Below are 19459 nucleotides of genomic sequence, written 5' to 3' on the forward strand. Positions count from 1 at the left end.
GATTAACAGATGACAGAACAAAGTAACTGTGCTTTTTATGTGCTGTCCTGCTTTATTTAGTCAATATTAAAGAAGCACTCCAACAATTGTTTGCCTGTATGGTGCAGACTAGCTATTATTAAAGAGAAATCCAGGGGCTCATGTGTATGCCTTGTGTGTTCCTATTATAGCTGATGCACCATTGATGGGTCTACCATGCTGATTTATTCATCTCATCTCATCAGGTTTCCCCAAGTCAGTCAACATTCCGCACTATGCTTCTGGATCTTTAGAGACAGAGTGGGGTGAGTCTTATCACACAGGGGGCAGAGTCTTGTACGCTGTCCCAGCTAAGGACCACCAGTAATAAATTAGGGATATAGAACTGCTGTCTCGTAACTCACGCTGTAGAGTCTCTTTGTATTCCTATGTGATGCAACTGCAGCCTGCCTCCCCCGTCTCCTGCTTATGATAGCTATACTCCTGTCAGCTCTTACAAGCAGGAGACCAGGAGAGCAGTGTGAAGCTGCATTTCATAGACATACACTGGAGAGTCTACACACAACACTTGCAGATAGTAATCAGGCAGTGTGAGTCAGGGGAGTTTTATAATTGCTTCTGCCCACTATGTTCCTCCCCATTTCTCTCCACTTTAGAAAAATGCCAAGAAGCGGAAAAAATGGCAAATTATGACATAAATACGGTATGTGCCATAATTTGTGACTTTTTAACACCACAAGTGACATAAAAGCTTTAATAAAACGTCCCCCGTTGTCTGTTAGGGCAGAGTGAGATCTTCAGCAGCACATTGTAGATAGGTCACATACAACAAGGAGGGTGGAGCTGGTTGGGGAGGGGGGTAAGAATTGGAAGGGGGGGGGGGGATTTGATAGGCGGTTATGTAAAACTGTAGATCACAGGAAGTCAACCGACTATGGTTGCATGACACAGCTGCCCATAGTGAAAGGAGTCGAAACGTACAGATACAACTGAGACGGGATTTCACAAATTACACTGCTAGAATACTGCCGGTGAGTTACCATTACACATAAACAAAAATTGCTTGAGTGCTTCTTTAATCAATAGATAGAGCTTCACTTTATATTGCTTTATTACAGTCTAATTATATAAAAAGTAAAAATGTATAAAAAAAAAATAAAAAAAATTTAAATGACACTTTTGCAAAAATATTAAATATTACTAATCATTAAAAAATGGTTTATTTTCTGACACTAAACTGATTGTAGATAAAGACAATTATCAGAAGGTTTATATACAGTGCTACCTCATTTTTCAGTCATCCAGTGTATTGAAGAAATTCAAGTACGTACATAATTTTAAACCTTTTTTAGTCAAGTTTTAAAATGTTCCCCCGAGAATAATGTTCAGTCAATTTTACATTTTCAGTAGTCACATAAAAAAACAAAACACTGTCCATAAGGGGAAAAGTCTTGAAATGTTTGCCGAATAACAACATTTAAGTTCATGTTAACAACTGACCTATTGTAATAGATAAAATACTGATAAGTGGTCATCCTATCTCGTGTCTTGGCATGTAAAGTATCTTTATACATTGTAAACCGTCACCTCTGTTCCAGGTGGAATCAGAGAGTTCTTTTACATGCGAAAGCTTCGTGTCCTCTGAAACGACTGGAAAGGCCGTTTTAGGGTGAAAAAGGATAGCTGAGATTTTAGGCTCGTTTTCTCTGGAAATATAGCAGCTTCACTCTCTGGCGTTGGGAAACGTTCCTTGTAGATTTGAGGGTGAGCTCTCTGAAACTGAAGAACCAAAAATAAAATTAACAAGACCACTAAGGTGCACAGCCCCATACTGCAGTTAGGATGATGATTACAGCAGACCTGGCATATAGAACGTAAATGGTCTGAACTTGCTGTACACGCCTGTGATATACGTTTTTGTCGGATTTCAAAATAACCATCATTAGTGCATGGATTTTTTTTTCTCACTTTTCTTTAATGTGATGATTTCAAAATTTAATTTATATGTTGCTGCCATTTTCTATGAAACTGCTCTCTTTAGATAGGAAGTGACATCAGAACTCTCCAGATAACCCTATCCTTCACCCAGCTAGATATCAGCGGTCCACAGTCACTGTCAAAGCTGCTTATCCTTGTCCTGCAGTCTAAAAGAATTGTCATTGACTGCTTAATTGTACTGCCTCATCAAGTAAAAGGTACAGCACCACAACAGCAACAGCCAACATGCAGTACTGCCCGATGTGAACAGATCTCAAAGGGTCACCTCTCAATGTGGTCTCACCTCATTTACACATCAGTGTTCCACGTATGTGTGCTCTACGTGTTCTCCACAGACAGCACACGACCCCATTCATTTTAATGTCTGTATTTTACCACGGTCTGCGGGTCCGTGTTTTTAACACGGGAGCATGCTCTATTTTGTTAGTGTTCACCGATCTCTCCCGCCCATTATAGTCTATGGGTCCTTGAAAACCGCGTATGCCATCCGTGTTTCACGGATCATTAGGAAGAGATGCTTTGAAAATTATTTATTTTTCAGCTGTGCAGTGTCAGTGAAACATGGATTGCACATGGACAGGTAAAAACGGATATGCGGACTAAGCACGGATCCTTCACGGACATCTTCACAGAGGCATTACTGACCACCGTTTCATGGATTTGAGCACGGACGTGTGAATGAGGCTTTATACTGTCTCTTGCTAATATAATACACCTGGGTCAAATGGAAGGAGTGCTGATACCATGACAAAAAAATATAAAAAAATGTTTTCTATACATTGGCATAAAATCACTACACTTCAGTCAAGAAGGCATGTACTGGTTCTCCATAACTGCTGGATGTGTGGATTAGTTTGTACCTTGAAACACACATAGATATGAGGAAGAATATACTAACCTGTTTCAGCTTTTTCTTCTTATCCTTGGAAGACAAGGTCTTGTTAGTTATAATTTCTTCTAGTGCAACTTTCACAGGATCTTGAGGTTTGCTCAGCTTCTGATATTCATACTCATGTGTTGTCCCCTGTGGCTGGATGAAAGTTGGATGAAGCGTGCCGTCAATGTTAGCCCCTGGATATTTTATCTGAAACCAGAAAAATTGTTAAAAAGTGAAATAATCTTATTATGTCTGGATGGTCCTATGTAAAAATAAAATAAAAATACATGCCTGGACCCTTCTTTGGTGTGCCACATAATCTTCCACAGCGTTTTTAAAAGACGTCGGAACAGTCAGAATATCCTGGCAATTGTCCATCATGAAGGTTACAAGATTAGTGGATAAAAGTTCACCCAGGTCCGCCTCCTCCTTAGAGCGAAGGACGCAGCGAGAAAAGGTCTGCACCATCTGATAACAATGACAGAGAGATGAAAGAGTCATCGTCCCTTTGGAAGGGATTCTATAAAGAATAATCTGAATACATTTTAGGTGGAAATTCTTCTGAGGTCATAGATAAAGAGGAGACCAGTGAAGTCGGTGATCTGATCACCAAGCTGGATATTTTCCCATTTATCTATGATATATCAGAAGAATACTCACAACCATCAAGAAACAAAATATGTATTAAAATCAAAAGTAAAAAGCTACACTCAAAAAAAAAAAAAAAAAAAAAAAAGTGTGAATATGAAGTTAAAAGAGGTTGTCCAGCTTCCACAGGAAAACGAACAGCCAAGGGGATTGACTTGTAATAAACAATATTTGATTACTTAAAGAGAACGTCTCCCCTCCCCTGACAGGTCTGTTTTAGTAACTACTTGCATTCCCCATGTAATACCAATTCTGGAGCATCTATTCTTATTGCTCTTTGTGCCATTCCTCTGTTATTTATATTAGTTTATGAATGAATTGCCAGCACCTTGCAGTAAAGGTACAGATGGGTTTTACTATCAGTATTAAGGATGGTATAATAAGATGAATTGTCACAATAGTTTTTAAGTAAAGAGCATTTTGTGAAAAAAGAGTGACTTGTTAAAAATACCTTTAATAAATATTAGAGTGGGTATAGGTATATATATACCAACTGTGAAGGAACTACGTTGGCTGAGATTACTCAGTAGGGGAGTAGTGGCCCCTTAAACAAGAAAAACATACATAATGACACGGTAACCATTAAGATGAATAGGTACGGGAAATTAGTTATTAATTTCTGGCCTGGTGTGTATAAGGCCAGGAACATGAACCAACTACCCCTAGAGTCCCTAGAGGTCTGCTGTGCCCAGGGTGGCCCCCTGATGGTGGAGGTTCCCTGTCCCCGTACCTAGTGCTAACCGATCCCTGGAAATCCCTACAAAGGAAATTAATATAAAAACTCCAGGATAGACAAAATAAAGAATAACAGGAGCTCTATGTAGATGTCTGTCACCGTTACTCTCTATAGAACCACATCTGTTGGTCACTATTGGTTCCCAACACTAAAAGAAGGTCACCAATAATCCCCGACGCGTTTCGCCTAATAACTTATTAGGTTCATCAGGGGGTAAAATGAATTGTGGTACTTAGCTTTGTGACCAGATACAAAGACCATGATAGTTATTTCACTGCTGGTCCCCAAGAGGAGAAAATGGACCTCTTTCATCCCGCTCAGTGGTGCAGGTGGGAGAAATGGGGGTCTGTCCAGGCAGGGGGTCGGGCTTTCTGGGTCCAAAGGTCCTGGACAGACCCCCATTTCTCCCACCTGCACCACTGAGCGGGATGAAAGAGGTCCATTTTCTCCTCTTGGGGACCAGCAGTGAAATAACTATCATGGTCTTTGTATCTGGTCACAAAGCTAAGTACCACAATTCATTTTACCCCCTGATGAACCTAATAAGTTATTAGGCGAAACGCGTCGGGGATTATTGGTGACCTTCTTTTAGTGTTGGGAACCAATAGTGACCAACAGATGTGGTTCTATAGAGAGTAACGGTGACAGACATCTACATAGAGCTCCTGTTATTCTTTATTTTGTCTATCCTGGAGTTTTTATATTAATTTCCTTTGTAGGGATTTCCAGGGATCGGTTAGCACTAGGTACGGGGACAGGGAACCTCCACCATCAGGGGGCCACCCTGGGCACAGCAGACCTCTAGGGACTCTAGGGGTAGTTGGTTCATGTTCCTGGCCTTATACACACCAGGCCAGAAATTAATAACAGATGGGTTTTACCAGTAGCGGGTGTGTCTGACCCTGGCAGCACTGATTGGACAGAGTCAGACACACCTGCTACTGGTAACGCCCAGGAGTACCTTTACTGCAGACTGCTGGGAACTTATTTGTAAACTTCTAGCAGGAATAATAAAAGGACAGACACAACATAGAGTCAGAAGAATAGATGCTCCAGAATTGGTATTACATGGGAAATGCAAGTAGTTACTAAAACGGACACATCAGGAGAGGTGACAGGTGCTCTTTAACTGATAGATCCCTCGTCGCCACTCCAGTTCTCCTGGCAGAGCTCTTTTTCCCTGGCTGCCGTGGTGAAATCATGTCAACAACACCAGACATCACCGCTGTAGCCAGTCACCAGCTTCAGAGATGCACTGAAGAGGTGAGAAATTGGCTGCGGTGGTCATGTGTTGCCGATGTGATATTACTGCAGCAGCTGGCAAAACAGAGCCCTGCTGGAAGAACCAACCTGTGAGCGAGCGATCTGTCAAATAAGTAATCATCTACTGTTTATTACAGGTAGATCCCCTGAGCGGTCAGATTTTCCCTTGAAACTGGACAACCCCGTTAAAGGTTAGGGCAAAATTTTGCAAATGCATCAATATTTTAAGCCACCAATAATAACTGTATAGAAAATGTCATCTCAGACTTCAAAATTCTAGTAATAGCAACTGAAGTATATTTAAATAGGATTGTCCAGTATTAGAGAAACATGGCTGCCTTTTTTCAGAGACAGCACCACCCCTGTCCACAGGTTGTGTGCAGTATTGCAGTTTCGTCCATTGACTCCAATGGAGCCGAGCTGCAATACCAGATACAATGCGCAGAGGTTGTGCCGTCTTTGAAATAATGCAGCCATGTTTTTTCTAATCCTGGACAACCCCTTTAATGCATTGGTAGAGAGTATTAAAGATTCTACTTGCTCTGAAAAGCAAAAGTGAATTCATTTCCTAAAACCAATAGCTTTAAGTGAGTTGTACTACGATTCTTCTTCTCAGGACCCAGCCCGTACATGGCACTGTTCTCTCATGGCTTTATCCCTTTGCCTTGGTGTGGTACTTAGCTTAGAATACTATGTATTTGTGTAAGCTTTTACAAACTGTTACAAAGTGGATTGCTCACAACATTTCATATACGCTTCATTGTTAGCAGTTGCAGCCCTCTCTAAGAGGAGACCACTATAGTGCTGAGCACAGCAGTCGAGGAGCTTCAATTATCCGGACTCTAATAACATACCAGCGCTCGGTTTCCCGTTGTATCACACAGAGGTGGCATTTCTCGGTTGAGGCTTATTCTTGCCATCATCCTCATTAGCAGCTGCAGTTTCCTGCGATTTTCCGGAGGAAGAAGTAGACAGCAAACCTGAAGAGCTTCAATAGCTGCGAGCCTCTTTTGCAGAAGACCTGTGACAGGACAAATCACAATGAACGAATAGAAAGAGATTTTGTACCTTAGATGGCCTGAGTGACGTTATCACCTCTGGTAACAAACACGTCATAAGAAATAAATCACATAAGAAAGAAAGAAAACAAAAAAGGGAAAAAAGAAACTATATCAGCTTTACACTGGAAATCTGTGTGCTGCCTGGACAATATATCTAAATTTAAACTTAAAAAAAAAAAAAAAAACACCACCACATAGCTTCTCACATCATCTTTAATGTGAAATTGCCATGTATGACAGCTGAGCTGCCGTATGCTGGCACAACAACTACAAAGTGGATGGTGCGTTCTGCTTCTGGCACGGTGTTATTTCCGGTGCCTTCTGGGAACAGATGATTGGTGGGGGTGCGGGGTGTCGGAATCTGCTATTGACATCAATATCTAGAACCTGGAGAACACCTTTAAAGAGGACCTTTCACCACTCCTGACATTTCGGTTTAAAAACTTCATGCATTCCCCATGTAACAATAGTTCTAGAGCATCTGCTCTTATGTCTGTATGTTGTGCCATTCCTTTATTATTTCTACTAAGAAGTTATGGATGAATTACTAGCAGTCTGCAGTAAGGGTACAGAGGGGTGGTAACCAGTTGGGTGTGTCTCTGCACAGTCTAACAGTGGCAGCACTGATTGGATAGAATAAGACTGTGGAGGTACACACACCCAACTGGGTACCTACCAACCCTCAGTACCCTTACTGCAGACTGCTAGCAGTTCATTCATAACTTCTTAGTAGAAATACAGTAATAAAAGGAATGGCACAACATACAGACATAAGAATAAATGCTCCAGAATTATTGTTACATGGGGAATGCATGAAGCTATTAAAACAGGCATTTCAGGAGTGGCGACCGGTCCTCTTTAAGGCGTTACTCCCAACTCATCTCCACAAGATTAGAGTTGAGCGAAGCGAGCTTTAGATGCTTCATCCGAAGTCACTTCATTCAAAACTTCAGAATAATACTATATGGTGATCCGTCTCCATACAGTATTAGAATGTATGGGCTCCCATGAGGTCAAGTAAGTTCGTTGAATAAACTTCAGTAGTTTATTTTTATTTTTTTACTCGTTTTATTGAAGTTTAACAAGTAGGGCATGTTACATCAGGACAAAGCAGGGGTAAATCCCACGCAGGGGATACATTGACATCATAATATAACTCAAGAATCTTGCATCAGGTCTAAAGAGGAATCTTTTCTCGATCAGACATAAGGAAACAGCGGGAGTATTGAGGCATTAAAGGGATTCTGTCACCTCGTATAACACAAATTCAGATTTTAAACCAGTCATGCTCCACAGCTTACCTTGAATCGGCTGTGCTGTTTTTTTATTGTAATCCGTCCAGCAGTTTTGCAGTCTTGCGCGCGCTTCGGACGTCACTGGGCTCGGCGCATGCCCAGTGACGACGATGAAGCTCCTGCCCTCAGTCTCCAGCAAATCGCACTGGCGCAGCCCTCAGACTTCGCTCGGCCGTCAGGGAGGGGGAGGAGAGGGATGAGATGCTGTGGGCGGTTAGGGATTCTGGAGGAAGGCGTTTTGGGCACTGTAAGAGGGGCGTTACTGGGCACACAATGGGGAACATAACGCCCCTCTGGGCACCTTCAGGGTTTTATAAAAGTAGTTTTTCTGCAAAACTGCTGGACGGATTACAATAAAAAACAGCACAGCCGATTCAAGGTAAGCTGTGGAGCATGACTGGTTTAAAATCTGCATATCATCATACAGCCGGCATATGGACGATATCAGCCACCGAATACATACATGCATTGTGCAATGTCAAAGGAGATGAGCAGCACCCTCCCCATACCTTATGAAACTTTTGTGGATATTTTCTGTGAATAAATAAAAAGATTTTCAAACTCACAGAGTGATTGGCCAATGATTTCCATTGACCTAGTGTGGGTGCTCTATCAGCCATCCACCTCAGAGCAATGGCTTTTCTAGCAAAGAATAAAGTCTCACTCAAGAATACCCTGTGGTGATGCCCCCAAACCTCTTCATCTAATATCCCCAGAACACAAATTTTTGGGCATAACGGCACTGCAGTGGGAACCATAGTTGTCAGCACCTCTATTACTGCATTCCAGAAGCATTTTAAGTACGTGCAATCCCACATGAGGTGCCAGAAGTCAGCACCATCCTGCGAGCACCTATGGCATCTATTGTGTGATATCCTGCCCATTTTGTGTAGTCTAGTGGGCGTTTGTTAACTTCTGTTCAGAATAAACAGCTGGATCAGCCTGTTATTAATTGATGGAGAGACCCTTACTGGAGCCATCAGGGCTTCATTCCAGTCATCAGCCGATAGAGAAGGTATTGAGTTCCTCCACCTTCCCTCAACTGCAAGAGGGTTAATCAGCATTCGGTTGTTGAGCAGATGCATATAAAGCACAGAGATAATACCTCTCGGACCCTGTGATCTTAGGACACCTATTAGGGGCTATTTTGAAATTTTCCGACCTCCTGCCCCGAATTGAACTGATAATGTGTGCCTCAGTTGCAGATACCTAAAGAAAAAGTTGCGAGGTAGTTCAAATTTCTCCTGCATCTGCAAAAAGGAGCATAGAGTGCCCCCAACATATAGGTCTCTCAGGGTAAGAACCCCGTGGGCCTTCCACAGATTCACTCCCTCCAATTCTTTCAGATGGGCAAACATAGGGTTATCCCATATCGGTATATCATCCGGGAGATCCTTAAATGATTGCATCTTGGCAGCACTCCATACCTGGTGAGCCAATTTATGTATAGGGAGCAAGCGCATAGGAACAGAACGTGATCCTTCCAGCACTGGCCACAGGGAGGACATGCTTACATATTTCCTGAAATAATATTCTGCATTTGTCAATTCTGACATTAGAATCCAGGGGGTTAAGAATTTCAGCTGACCAGCTAAATAGTATAGGAAGAAATCAGGCAGGGCGGCACCACCCTCTAGCTTGGATCTCTGCAGAACATTAAGGGAAAGTTTCCGTCTAGACTCCCACCAAATGAAATTAGCTACCAGTGAATGGATGCGACCAAAGAATCCCTGCGATACCGGTGTGCATGCATGCGCTAGGACAGTGATGGCGAACCTTTTAAAGGCCGAGTGCCCAAACTGCAACCCAAAACCCACTTATTTATTGCAAAGTGCCAACAAAGCAATTTAACCTGGAATACTATAGTCCAATATAGTATATCCTCTATGTACTTTATTATTTAGCCATAATAGCCTGCCTACATTCAGTGCGCTGCCTGTGCTGTTCATAGTGCGCCTGCGCTGATGAATGGCAGGAAAAGTCTAAGGCATATTGTACACCATAGACTTTTTCCAGAGTGCGGGTGCCCACAGAGAGGGCTCTGAGTGCCGCCTCTGGCACCCGTGCCATAGGTTCGCCATCACTGCGCTAGGAGGTATAGCCCTTTGGGTAAGAGGATCATTTTGACCAGATTTAATCTCCCCATAGTTGATAACGGTAGGGTCTTCCATATTCTGAATTTATCGACGAACAGGGGTTTCAGGGGTGCTATATTTAATGAATACGCCAATTGTGGGTCCCTGGTGATCACAATTCCCAGATACTTGAAGTGGTCTACAACCAGCAAGTTACAGTATTGCAAGGGCCACGAATGTGTCCATAGGGGCATAATTGCTGATTTCATCCAATTTATGTGCAAACCCGAGTATTCCCCGAACCTTTCTATTATGTCAATCGCTCTGGGGAGCGTAGCGTCAGGTTCATCCATAAAAAGAAGATCATCCGCGTATAATCCAACTTTATCTGTTCTGTCTCCCATGCACACCCCTTTAAAGACCTGGTCCTGCCTGATTCTTAGGGCAAGATGTTCTATCGCTATGGCGAAAAAGAGCGGCGACAGGGGGCATCCTTGCCTAGTGCCTCTATGAAGTTTGAAGGACTCTGAGAGCGACTCGTTCACCAGTATATTAGCTTTGGGAATTTGGTATAGTATCTCCATCCACTTGACGAACTGAGGGCCAAATCCAAAACTCTGCAGCACTTCTATTAAGTACACCCACTCCACTGAATCAAAAGCTTTGGCTGTGTCCAGCGAAGCCAGAGCCCAGTGCTTATCCCTTGCCACATCTGCACAATGGCCTGCGCTCTCCTAATGTTATCAGATGTCGACCTACCCGGTATAAATCCTGACTGATCTTTATGCACTATAGTGGTGATTACCTTGTTTAATCTAGTAGCCAGTAGTCTTGTGAGTATTTTATAATCTAGGTTCAGGAGCGAGAGGTAGTTTATTTTTTTAAGTGGAAAACCACTTTAAAACTTGAAACCAAACTCTGCTTCGGTTCCGACTAGTACCTCGTTTCAAGAATGTTAGGCTGAGTTCACACTTCATTTGGTCAGTTATTTCCATCAGTTATTGTGACCCAAAACCAGTAGTGAAGCCTACACAGAGATTAGGTATAATGAAAATATATGTACCTGTCCTGTATTTTTTACCCGCACCTAGTTTTGCCTCACAATCATCTGTTGGGTGCAATGCTGTCATGGAGACTTTATACATACAGTAGATATAAAAAGTCCACACAGCCCTGTTAAAATGTCAGGTTTCTGTGATGTAAAAAAATGAGACAAAGATAAATCATTTCAGAACTTTTTCCACCTTTAATGTGACCTATAAAATGTACAACTCAATTGAAAAATAAAGCATCCCACAGCAAAAGCCATGGTCCACAGCAGGGCTGTGGAGTCGGTAGATAAATGTTCCGACTCAGACTCCTCAGTTTTATGTACTTCCGACTCCGACTCACTGACTCCGACTCCTCTGTATTAATATGCGAATGTATTTTATACATTCCTTGAGGGAAAGAAACGCAACCTACCACAGGACTACTGGCTGGGAAGCCAACAGTCTACTGTATTGCACAGTTTAAGCAAAAGACAAACACAATGAAAACAAAGGAGGATCCAGGAAGGGGCATTTATTCTAAAACATGATTTTCCTAGGAGAATCCCATAGTCATGTTTAAAGTTTAAGCTAACAATCGGAGTTTACAAGTTTTTATAGCCTTAGCTAAATGACAGCAGTTTTTCCAATGGTTTACAGCTTAAGTCTTGAACTATTGGCCCTCCATTCCCTTCACGTATACAAGTGTCTCACTCTCTAGTCCTGCAAAAAATTTATTTAATCCCTTATCAGTGAGAGGCTAGGTTACACATGGACGCTGCGTGTAACACAACACTATGGAAAGTATAAGTATTGCAGCTCCTAATTGTGCGTTGCGTGCCATATAGTGAAGCACATGAAAAGCATGCTTCTTCACGGTCACTTAACGTGTTCGTTTTGCGGTTACGTGAGGCACTGCATGCATTGGTCTTTATTCTTACAGTAGAGAAGTCATTAATTATAACTTTTTGTGAATTGGGACATTTAAACTTGCTTTTTTTTATTTTATTAATCCAATCTAAATTTAGTAGGAGTCGGAGTCGGTGCATTGTTTGCCGACTCCGACTCCAGGTACCCAAAATTTCCCCCGACTCCGACTCCTCGACTCCGACTCCACAGCCCTGGTCCACAGAGAGCTTCCAAAGCTTCAGAGGGATCTCATTGTTAAAAGGTATTAGTCAGGAGAAGGGGACAAAATAATTTCCAAGGCATTAGATATACCATGGAACACAGCGAAAACAGTCATCATCAAGAGGAGAAAATATGGCACAACAGTGACATTACCAAGAACTGGACGTCCCTCCAAAATTGATGAAAAGAGAAGAAAACTGGTCTGGGAGGCTACCAAGAGGCCTACAGCAACATTAAAGGAGCTGCAGGAATATCTGGCAAGTACTGGCTGTGTGGTACATGTGACAGCAATCTCCCGTATTCTTCATATGTCTGGGCTATGGGGTAGAGTGGCAAGACTAAAACCTTTTCTTACGAAGAAAAACATCCAAGCCAGGCTAAATTTTGCAAAAACACATCTGAAGTCTCCCAAAAGCATGTGGGAAAAGGTGTTTTGGTCTGATGAAACCAAGGTTGAACTTTTTGGCCATAATTCCAAAAGATACACTGCTCAAAAAAATAAAGGGAACACTTAAACAACACAATGTAACTCCAAGTCAATCACACTTCTGTGAAATCAAACTGTCCACTTAGGAAGCAACACCGAGTGACAATCAATTTCACATGCTGTTGAGCAAATGGGATAGACAACAGGTGGAAATTATAGGCAATTAGCAAGACACCCCCAATAAAGGAGTGGTTCTGCAGGTGGTAACCACAGACTACTTCTCAGTTCCTATGCTTCCTGGCTGATGTTTTGGTCACTTTTGAATGCTGGCGGTGCTTTCACTCTAGTGGTAGCATGAGACGGAGTCTACAACCCACACAAGTGGCTCAGGTAGTGCAGCTTATCCAGGATGGCACATCAATGCGAGCTGTGGCAAGAAGGTTTGCTGTGTCTGTCAGCGTAGTGTCCAGAGCATGGAGGCGCTACCAGGAGACAGGCCAGTACATCAGGAGACGTGGAGGAGACCGTAGGAGGGCAACAACCCAGCAGCAGGACCGCTACCTCCGCCTTTGTGCAAGGAGGAACAGGAGGAGCACTGCCAGAGCCCTGCAAAATGACCTCCAGCAGGCCACAAATGTGCATGTGTCTGCTTAAATGGTCAGAAACAGACTCCATGAGGGTGATACGAGGGCCCGACATCCACAGGTGGGGGTTGTGCTTACAGCCCAACACCGTGCAGGACGTTTGGCATTTGCCAGAGAACACCAAGATTGGCAAATTCGCCACTGGCGCCCTGTGCTCTTCACAGATGAAAGCAGGTTCACACTGAGCACATGTGACAGACGTGACAGAGTCTGGAGACGCTGTAGAGAACGTTCTGCTGCCTGCAACATCCTCCAGCATGACCGGTTTGGCATTGGGTCAGTAATGGTGTGGGGTGGCATGTCTTTGGAGGGCCGCACAGCCCTCCATGTGCTCGCCAGAGGTAGCCTGACTGCCATTAGGTACCGAGATGAGATCCTCAGACCCGTTGTGAGACCATATGCTGGTGCGGTTGGCCCTGGGTTCCTCCTAATGCAAGACAATGCTAGACCTCATGTGGCTGGAGTGTGTCAGCAGTTACTGCAAGACGAAGGCATTGATGCTATGGACTGGCCCGCCCGTTCCCCAGACCTGAATCCAATTGAGCACATCTGGGACATCATGTCTCGCTCTATCCACCAACTTCACGTTGCACCACAGACTGTCCAGGAGTTGGCAGATGCTTTAGTCCAGGTCTGGGAGCAGATCCCTCAGGAGACCGTCCGCCACCTCATCAGGAGCATGCACAGGCGTTGTAGGGAGGTCATACAGGCACGTGGAGGCCACACACACTACTGAGCCTCATTTTGACTTGTTTTAAGGACATTACATCAAAGTTGGATCAGCCTGTAGTGTGTTTTTCCACTTTAATTTTGAGTGTGACTCCAAATCCAGACCTCCATGGGTTAAAAAATTTGATTTCCATTTTTTAATTTGTGTGATTTTGTTGTCAGCACATTCAACTATGTAAAGAACAAAGTATTTCAGAAGAATATTTAATCAATTCAGATCTAGGATGTGTTATTTTTGTGTTCCCTTTATTTTTTTGAGCAGTGTATGTTTGGCGCAAAAACAACACTGCACATCACCAAAAGAACACCATACCCACAGTGAAGCATGGTGGTGGCAGCATCATGCCAAGGGGCTGTTTTTCTTCAGTTGGAACTGGGGCCTTAGTTAAGCTAGAGGGAATTATGAACAGTTTCAAATACCAGTCAATATTGGCACAAAACCTTCAGGCTTCTGCTAGAAAGCTGAACATGCAGAGGAACTTCATTTTTCAGCATGACAACGACCCAAAGCATACATCCAAATCAACAAAGGAATGGCTTCACCAGAAGAAGATTAAAGTTTTGGAATGGCCCAGCCAGAGCCCAGACCTGAAACAGATTAAAAATCTGTGGGGCGATCTGAAGAGGGCTGTGCACAGGAGATGCCCTCGCAATCTGACAGATTTGGAGTGTTTTTGCAAAGAGTGGGCAAATCTTGCCAGGTCAAAATGTGCAATACTGATAGACTCATACCCAAAAAGACTGTAATAATGTGCTGTAATAAAATCAAAAGGTGCTTCAACAAAGTATTAGTTTAAGGGTGTGCACACTTATGCAACCATATAATATTTTTTTCTTCCCTCTACCTAAAAGATTTCAGTTTGTTTTTCAATTGAGTTGTACAGTTTATAGGTCACATTAAAGGTTGAAAAAGGTCTGAAATGATTTATCTTTGTCTCCTTTTTTTACATCACAGAAACCTGACATTTTAACAGGGGTGTGTAGACTTTTTTTTATATCCACTGTATCTACCTCCACACATATACACACTGAAATGGCTCTATTTAACAGAGGTAGGACACACAAATAAATTGTATTTGGAGATTAGGATCCAAGCAAGCTCCAGTACAACACTGAACCATAGGATATGTCATGAATGTCCAGTAGGTGCAGGCCCCACCTCTGGTACCCGTTCCTATCTGCATTCACTTCTATCATAGTTTCAAAAATAGCCAAGCTATTTTTGGAATTCCCATAGAACGGAATGGGCATAACCATGCATGTGTAGCCACCTCTCTATTTCCGCTGGCCCCAACATGAGGCCCTGTTCTCAAAGACAGAGGAGGGACCCACACCAAATTTTGTAGATATCCCATATATGTCCCAGACGGGAATGCCCCTTTAACCCCCTAACCCATAATGCCGTATATATACACAACGTTATGTGCCGCGGGTGTATGGAGCGCGCCTCTGCAGTGACCTTGCTCCATAGGCGCCACGTGTGCCAGCTGCATCATACAGCCTGCACCCTGCCGCTCCCTGTCAGTGCGGCCATCGCGCCGCCCCCGTTATTTAACCCCTTAGGTGCCGCGATCAACGCTGATCGTGGCACCTGTGAGTGAAGGCAGAGGGATGTGGTTCCCTCTGCTTTCCAATCAGAGCCCCCGCAGAATGCCATTGCATTCTCCATGCTGAGCTATGCACGAGGCATAGCTCAAAATGGAGGGAGTAAAAATCCTATTCACCTTAATAGATCTTGAGCGGTGAACGCCGAAATAGAAAAAAAAAAAACGAAAAAAAAAACAACAACTCGATTTGCATTTCCCCCCCCCCCCCAAAAAACTGTTCAAGTTTGGTATCGCCACATTCGTATTGAGCCACAGAATAAGAATGTCAGGTCATTTTTTGTGCATAGTGAACGCTGTGATGTCAAAACCCCAAAGACCTTGGTGAAATTCAGTATCTCTTTTTTTCAATTCTGCCACACAAAAATTCTTTTTCCTATTTTCTAATACAAAACATGGTAAATTAGGGTACTTTAACACCAGCGGCAGGACGGATCCGACAGGCTGTTCACCCTGTCGGATCCGTCCTGCCACTATTTCGCTGTGCCGCCGCACAGTCCCAATTGACTATAATGGGGACGGGGGCGGAGCTCCGGCGCAGCACGGCAGTTCGCGGTGAGAGGCCGCTGGACTAAAAAGTCGGACATGCAGTATTTTTAGTCCGGCGGCCTTTCGCCATGCTGTGCCGGAGCTCCGCCCCCATCCCCATTATAGTCAAGGGGGATGGAGCGGCGGTCCGGCGGCACGGTGAAATAGCGGCAGGACGGATCCGACAGGGTGAACAGCCTGTCGGATCCGTCCTGCCGCTAGTGTCAAAGTAGCCTTAACCACCTCCGGACCGCCTAACGCAGATTCGCGTTCCGGAGGTGGCAGCGCTGCGCACAGTCACGCATATACGCGTCATCTCGCGAGACGCGAGATTTCGCTCCAAGCCGGCCCGCGCATGCGCATCGCGGGCCGGCAAAAGTTAAAGAACAAGTTAGTCACCAGCCTGCCAGCAACGATCATTGGCTGGCAGGCTGGCGATTTTTAAAAAATCCAATCACAAGCCATGTAACAGATCATATTAGTAAATATGATCTGTTATATGGCTTCTCTGCTCCTGTGCTGGTCCTTTTCGTCGGTTGGATCCAGCACAGGAGCAGACTGAACTGTGAGTAGCACCAACACTACACCTTAGCCCCAGATCACCCCCCTGCACCCCAATTAACCCTTTGATCACCCCTTTGATCGCCCCTGTCAATCACCAGTGAAAGGAAAAAAAGTGATCAGTGTAAACTGTCACTTTTTTTTTTTCACTAGTATTGGCTGTTAGGTTTTAGGGATAGTTTAGGCCCCTTGGTTAGGTAGTTAGCGTCAGTTAGCGCCCAGCCCACCGCACCGCAGTCACTTTTATTCGCTGAATAGCGTATCGCTAATCAGCATTTGTACTTTTATAGTATCTGTAAGTGATCAAAACTGATCACGGTCAGATCTATAATAGTATTAGTGTCACTTTAGTTCGCCCTCCACCCAAAACGCAGTGTTTGCCCGATCAGGCCTGATCGGTCGCCCACACGTGCGTTCACCCACGCCCGCCCCACCGCAGTGACAAAAAATATATATTTTTTGATCACTGCACATTCATTTTACACGCACTGCGGCGATAAAAAAATCAGTTTTGATATTTTTTATCAACCGCAGCGGCCTCCGGTACTTCGCTAGCCTCCCCTTTGTAAGACAGGTTTGCTTTTTTTCTTGGGTAGTCTCAGGGAATACCCCTAAATTTAGTAGTCCAAAATGTCAAACAGGGGGTATTCTTCTGAAGAGGCCTACAGGATTCTGACCCAGTCGGATGAGGAGTGGGAACCCTCATCTGATGAATCTAGCGGGTCAGAATATGAACCTGTGGAAAGCAGTGGCTCTCTGACCCAAAGTTCGGACGAGGAGGTGGAGGTCCCTGGCAGCACCAGGCGTACCCGGCCCCATGTCGCTAGACCACAGGTTATGCAGGATCCGCTTCAAGAGCAGCAGAGTGGGGCTGTCGCTGCCGGATCACGTGGTGAGGCATACACCAGCAGCGCAGCCCTCCCTGGACCTAGTACCAGCACTGCCGTACAACATGGTGACGTGGCGAGCACCAGAAGGGCAGTTGAAGCTGGTACGGTGGCACGTGCACTAGTTACCCCGTCGCAGCCACCGCAAAGACAGGCCCGTAGAGCCCCTAGAATCCCTGAGGTGCTGGCAAACCCTGATTGGCAGTCACCAACTTCAGCCGCACCTGTAGTTCCCCCTTTCACCGCCCAGTCTGGAGTTCGGGTTGAGACGGCTCAAATCGGTTCGGCCCTGGGATTTTTTGAGCTGTTCTTGACTGCGGAGCTCTTGGACTTAGTCGTGGCAGAGACCAACCAGTATGCCACACAATTTATATCCGCCAACCCGGGAAGCTTTTATGCCCAGCCTTTCCGGTGGAAACCAGTCCAAGTTTCCGAAATTAAAATTTTTTTGGGCCTTCTCCTCAACATGGGCCTGACAAAAAAGCATGAATTGCGGTCATATTGGTCAACGCACCCGATTCATCACATGCCCATGTTCTCTGCTGCTATGTCCAGGGCACGATTTGAGGCCATCCTCCGTTTCCTGCATTTTAGCGACAACACCACCTCCCGTCCCAGAGGCCACCCAGCTTTTGACCGGCTCCACAAAATTCGGCCCCTCATAGACCATTTCAACCAGAAATTTGCAGATTTGTATACCCCCGAGCAAAACATCTGCGTAGACGAGTCCCTAATACATTTTACCGGGCGCCTTGGCTTCAAACAATACATCCCAAGCAAGCGTGCCCGGTATGGGGTCAAATTGTATAAGCTCTGTGAAAGGGCCACAGGCTATACCCACAAATTTCGTGTCTATGAGGGAAAAGATCAGACCCTGGAGCCGGTCGGTTGCCCTGACTACCTGGGGAGCAGTGGGAAGACAGTCTGGGACTTGGTGTCACCCTTATTCGGCAAGGGGTACCATCTTTATGTGGACAATTTTTACACAAGTGTGGCCCTCTTTAGGCATTTGTTTCTAGAACGGATTTGCGCCTGTGGCACCGCGCGAACTAGTCGCGTGGGCTTCCCCCAACGGCTTGTAACCACCCGTCTTGCAAGGGGGCAGAGGGCTGCCTTGTGTAACGAAGAACTGCTCGCGGTGAAATGGAGAGACAAGCGTGACGTTTACATGCTCTCCTCCATTCACGCAGACACGACAATCCAAATTGAGCGAGCAACCCGTGTCATTGAAAAGCCCCTCTGTGTCCACGACTATAATGCGCTCATGGGAGGGGTGGACTTCAATGACCAGATGTTGTCTCCGTATTTAGTTTCCCGCAGAACCAGACGCTGGTATAAGAAGGTGTCTGTATATTTAATTCAATTGGCGCTGTACAATAGTTTTGTTCTCTACAGTAAGGCTGGGAGAACACGATCTTTCCTCAAATTCCAGGAAGAGATCATCGAGAACCTCCTTTACCCAGGAGGTTCCGTGGCCCCATCCCCCAGTGTAGTTAGCCGTCTACACGAGCGACATTTCCCCAGTGTCGTTCCTGGTACCTCAACCCAACCGTCACCCCGAAAAAGATGTCGTGTCTGTAGCAGGAGTGGAATAAGGCGTGACACCCGCTATTTCTGTCCTGACTGTGCTGACCACCCTGCCCTATGCTATGGAGAGTGTTTCCGGAAGTACCACACACAGGTACACCTAGCATAGGGATTGCATCTCACAGGACAGGCACACAGGGCTATTAGGGCCCTTTTACTCTCAGCTGCTGCAAACCTCTCCTTTCACCTGGGATAAAGTGCATAACGTACTTCGCCACATCTTTGGGCGATTTGCGCTTTGCACATTGTCCCATGGGGAAGGAGAGGTTTGTTCTATAAAGGTAAAAAAAACTAAACAAAAAAAAAATTACCGGTAAGTAAAAAAGTTAAAAAAGTTTAAAAAAGTTAATATGTTCTGTTCTAAAGTTAATAAAGTTATTGCTTTGCGGCCTGGTTTTTTC

At 44.6% G+C, this 19459-nt stretch overlaps 1 protein-coding gene across 1 annotated transcript in view; it reads right to left on the reverse strand.

Annotated features, from left to right (window-relative positions):
* Positions 1-1129: 1129 nt before the first annotated feature.
* DEPDC1B (DEP domain containing 1B) overlaps positions 1130-19459 on the reverse strand; it is a 67565-nt gene continuing 49235 nt past the window's right edge. The window contains exons 8-11 of the mRNA XM_040420170.1: positions 6356-6522; positions 3146-3322; positions 2876-3061; positions 1130-1758 (exon numbers count right to left, since the gene is read on the reverse strand). Of these exons, the coding sequence (XP_040276104.1) occupies positions 1597-1758; positions 2876-3061; positions 3146-3322; positions 6356-6522 (692 nt within the window). The 3' untranslated portion in view covers positions 1130-1596. The remainder of the gene's footprint in view (positions 1759-2875; positions 3062-3145; positions 3323-6355; positions 6523-19459) is intronic.

The sequence above is a fragment of the Bufo bufo genome, chromosome 2, assembly GCF_905171765.1.
Source record: "Bufo bufo chromosome 2, aBufBuf1.1, whole genome shotgun sequence".
In the NCBI taxonomy this organism is placed as follows: Eukaryota; Metazoa; Chordata; class Amphibia; order Anura; family Bufonidae; genus Bufo; species Bufo bufo.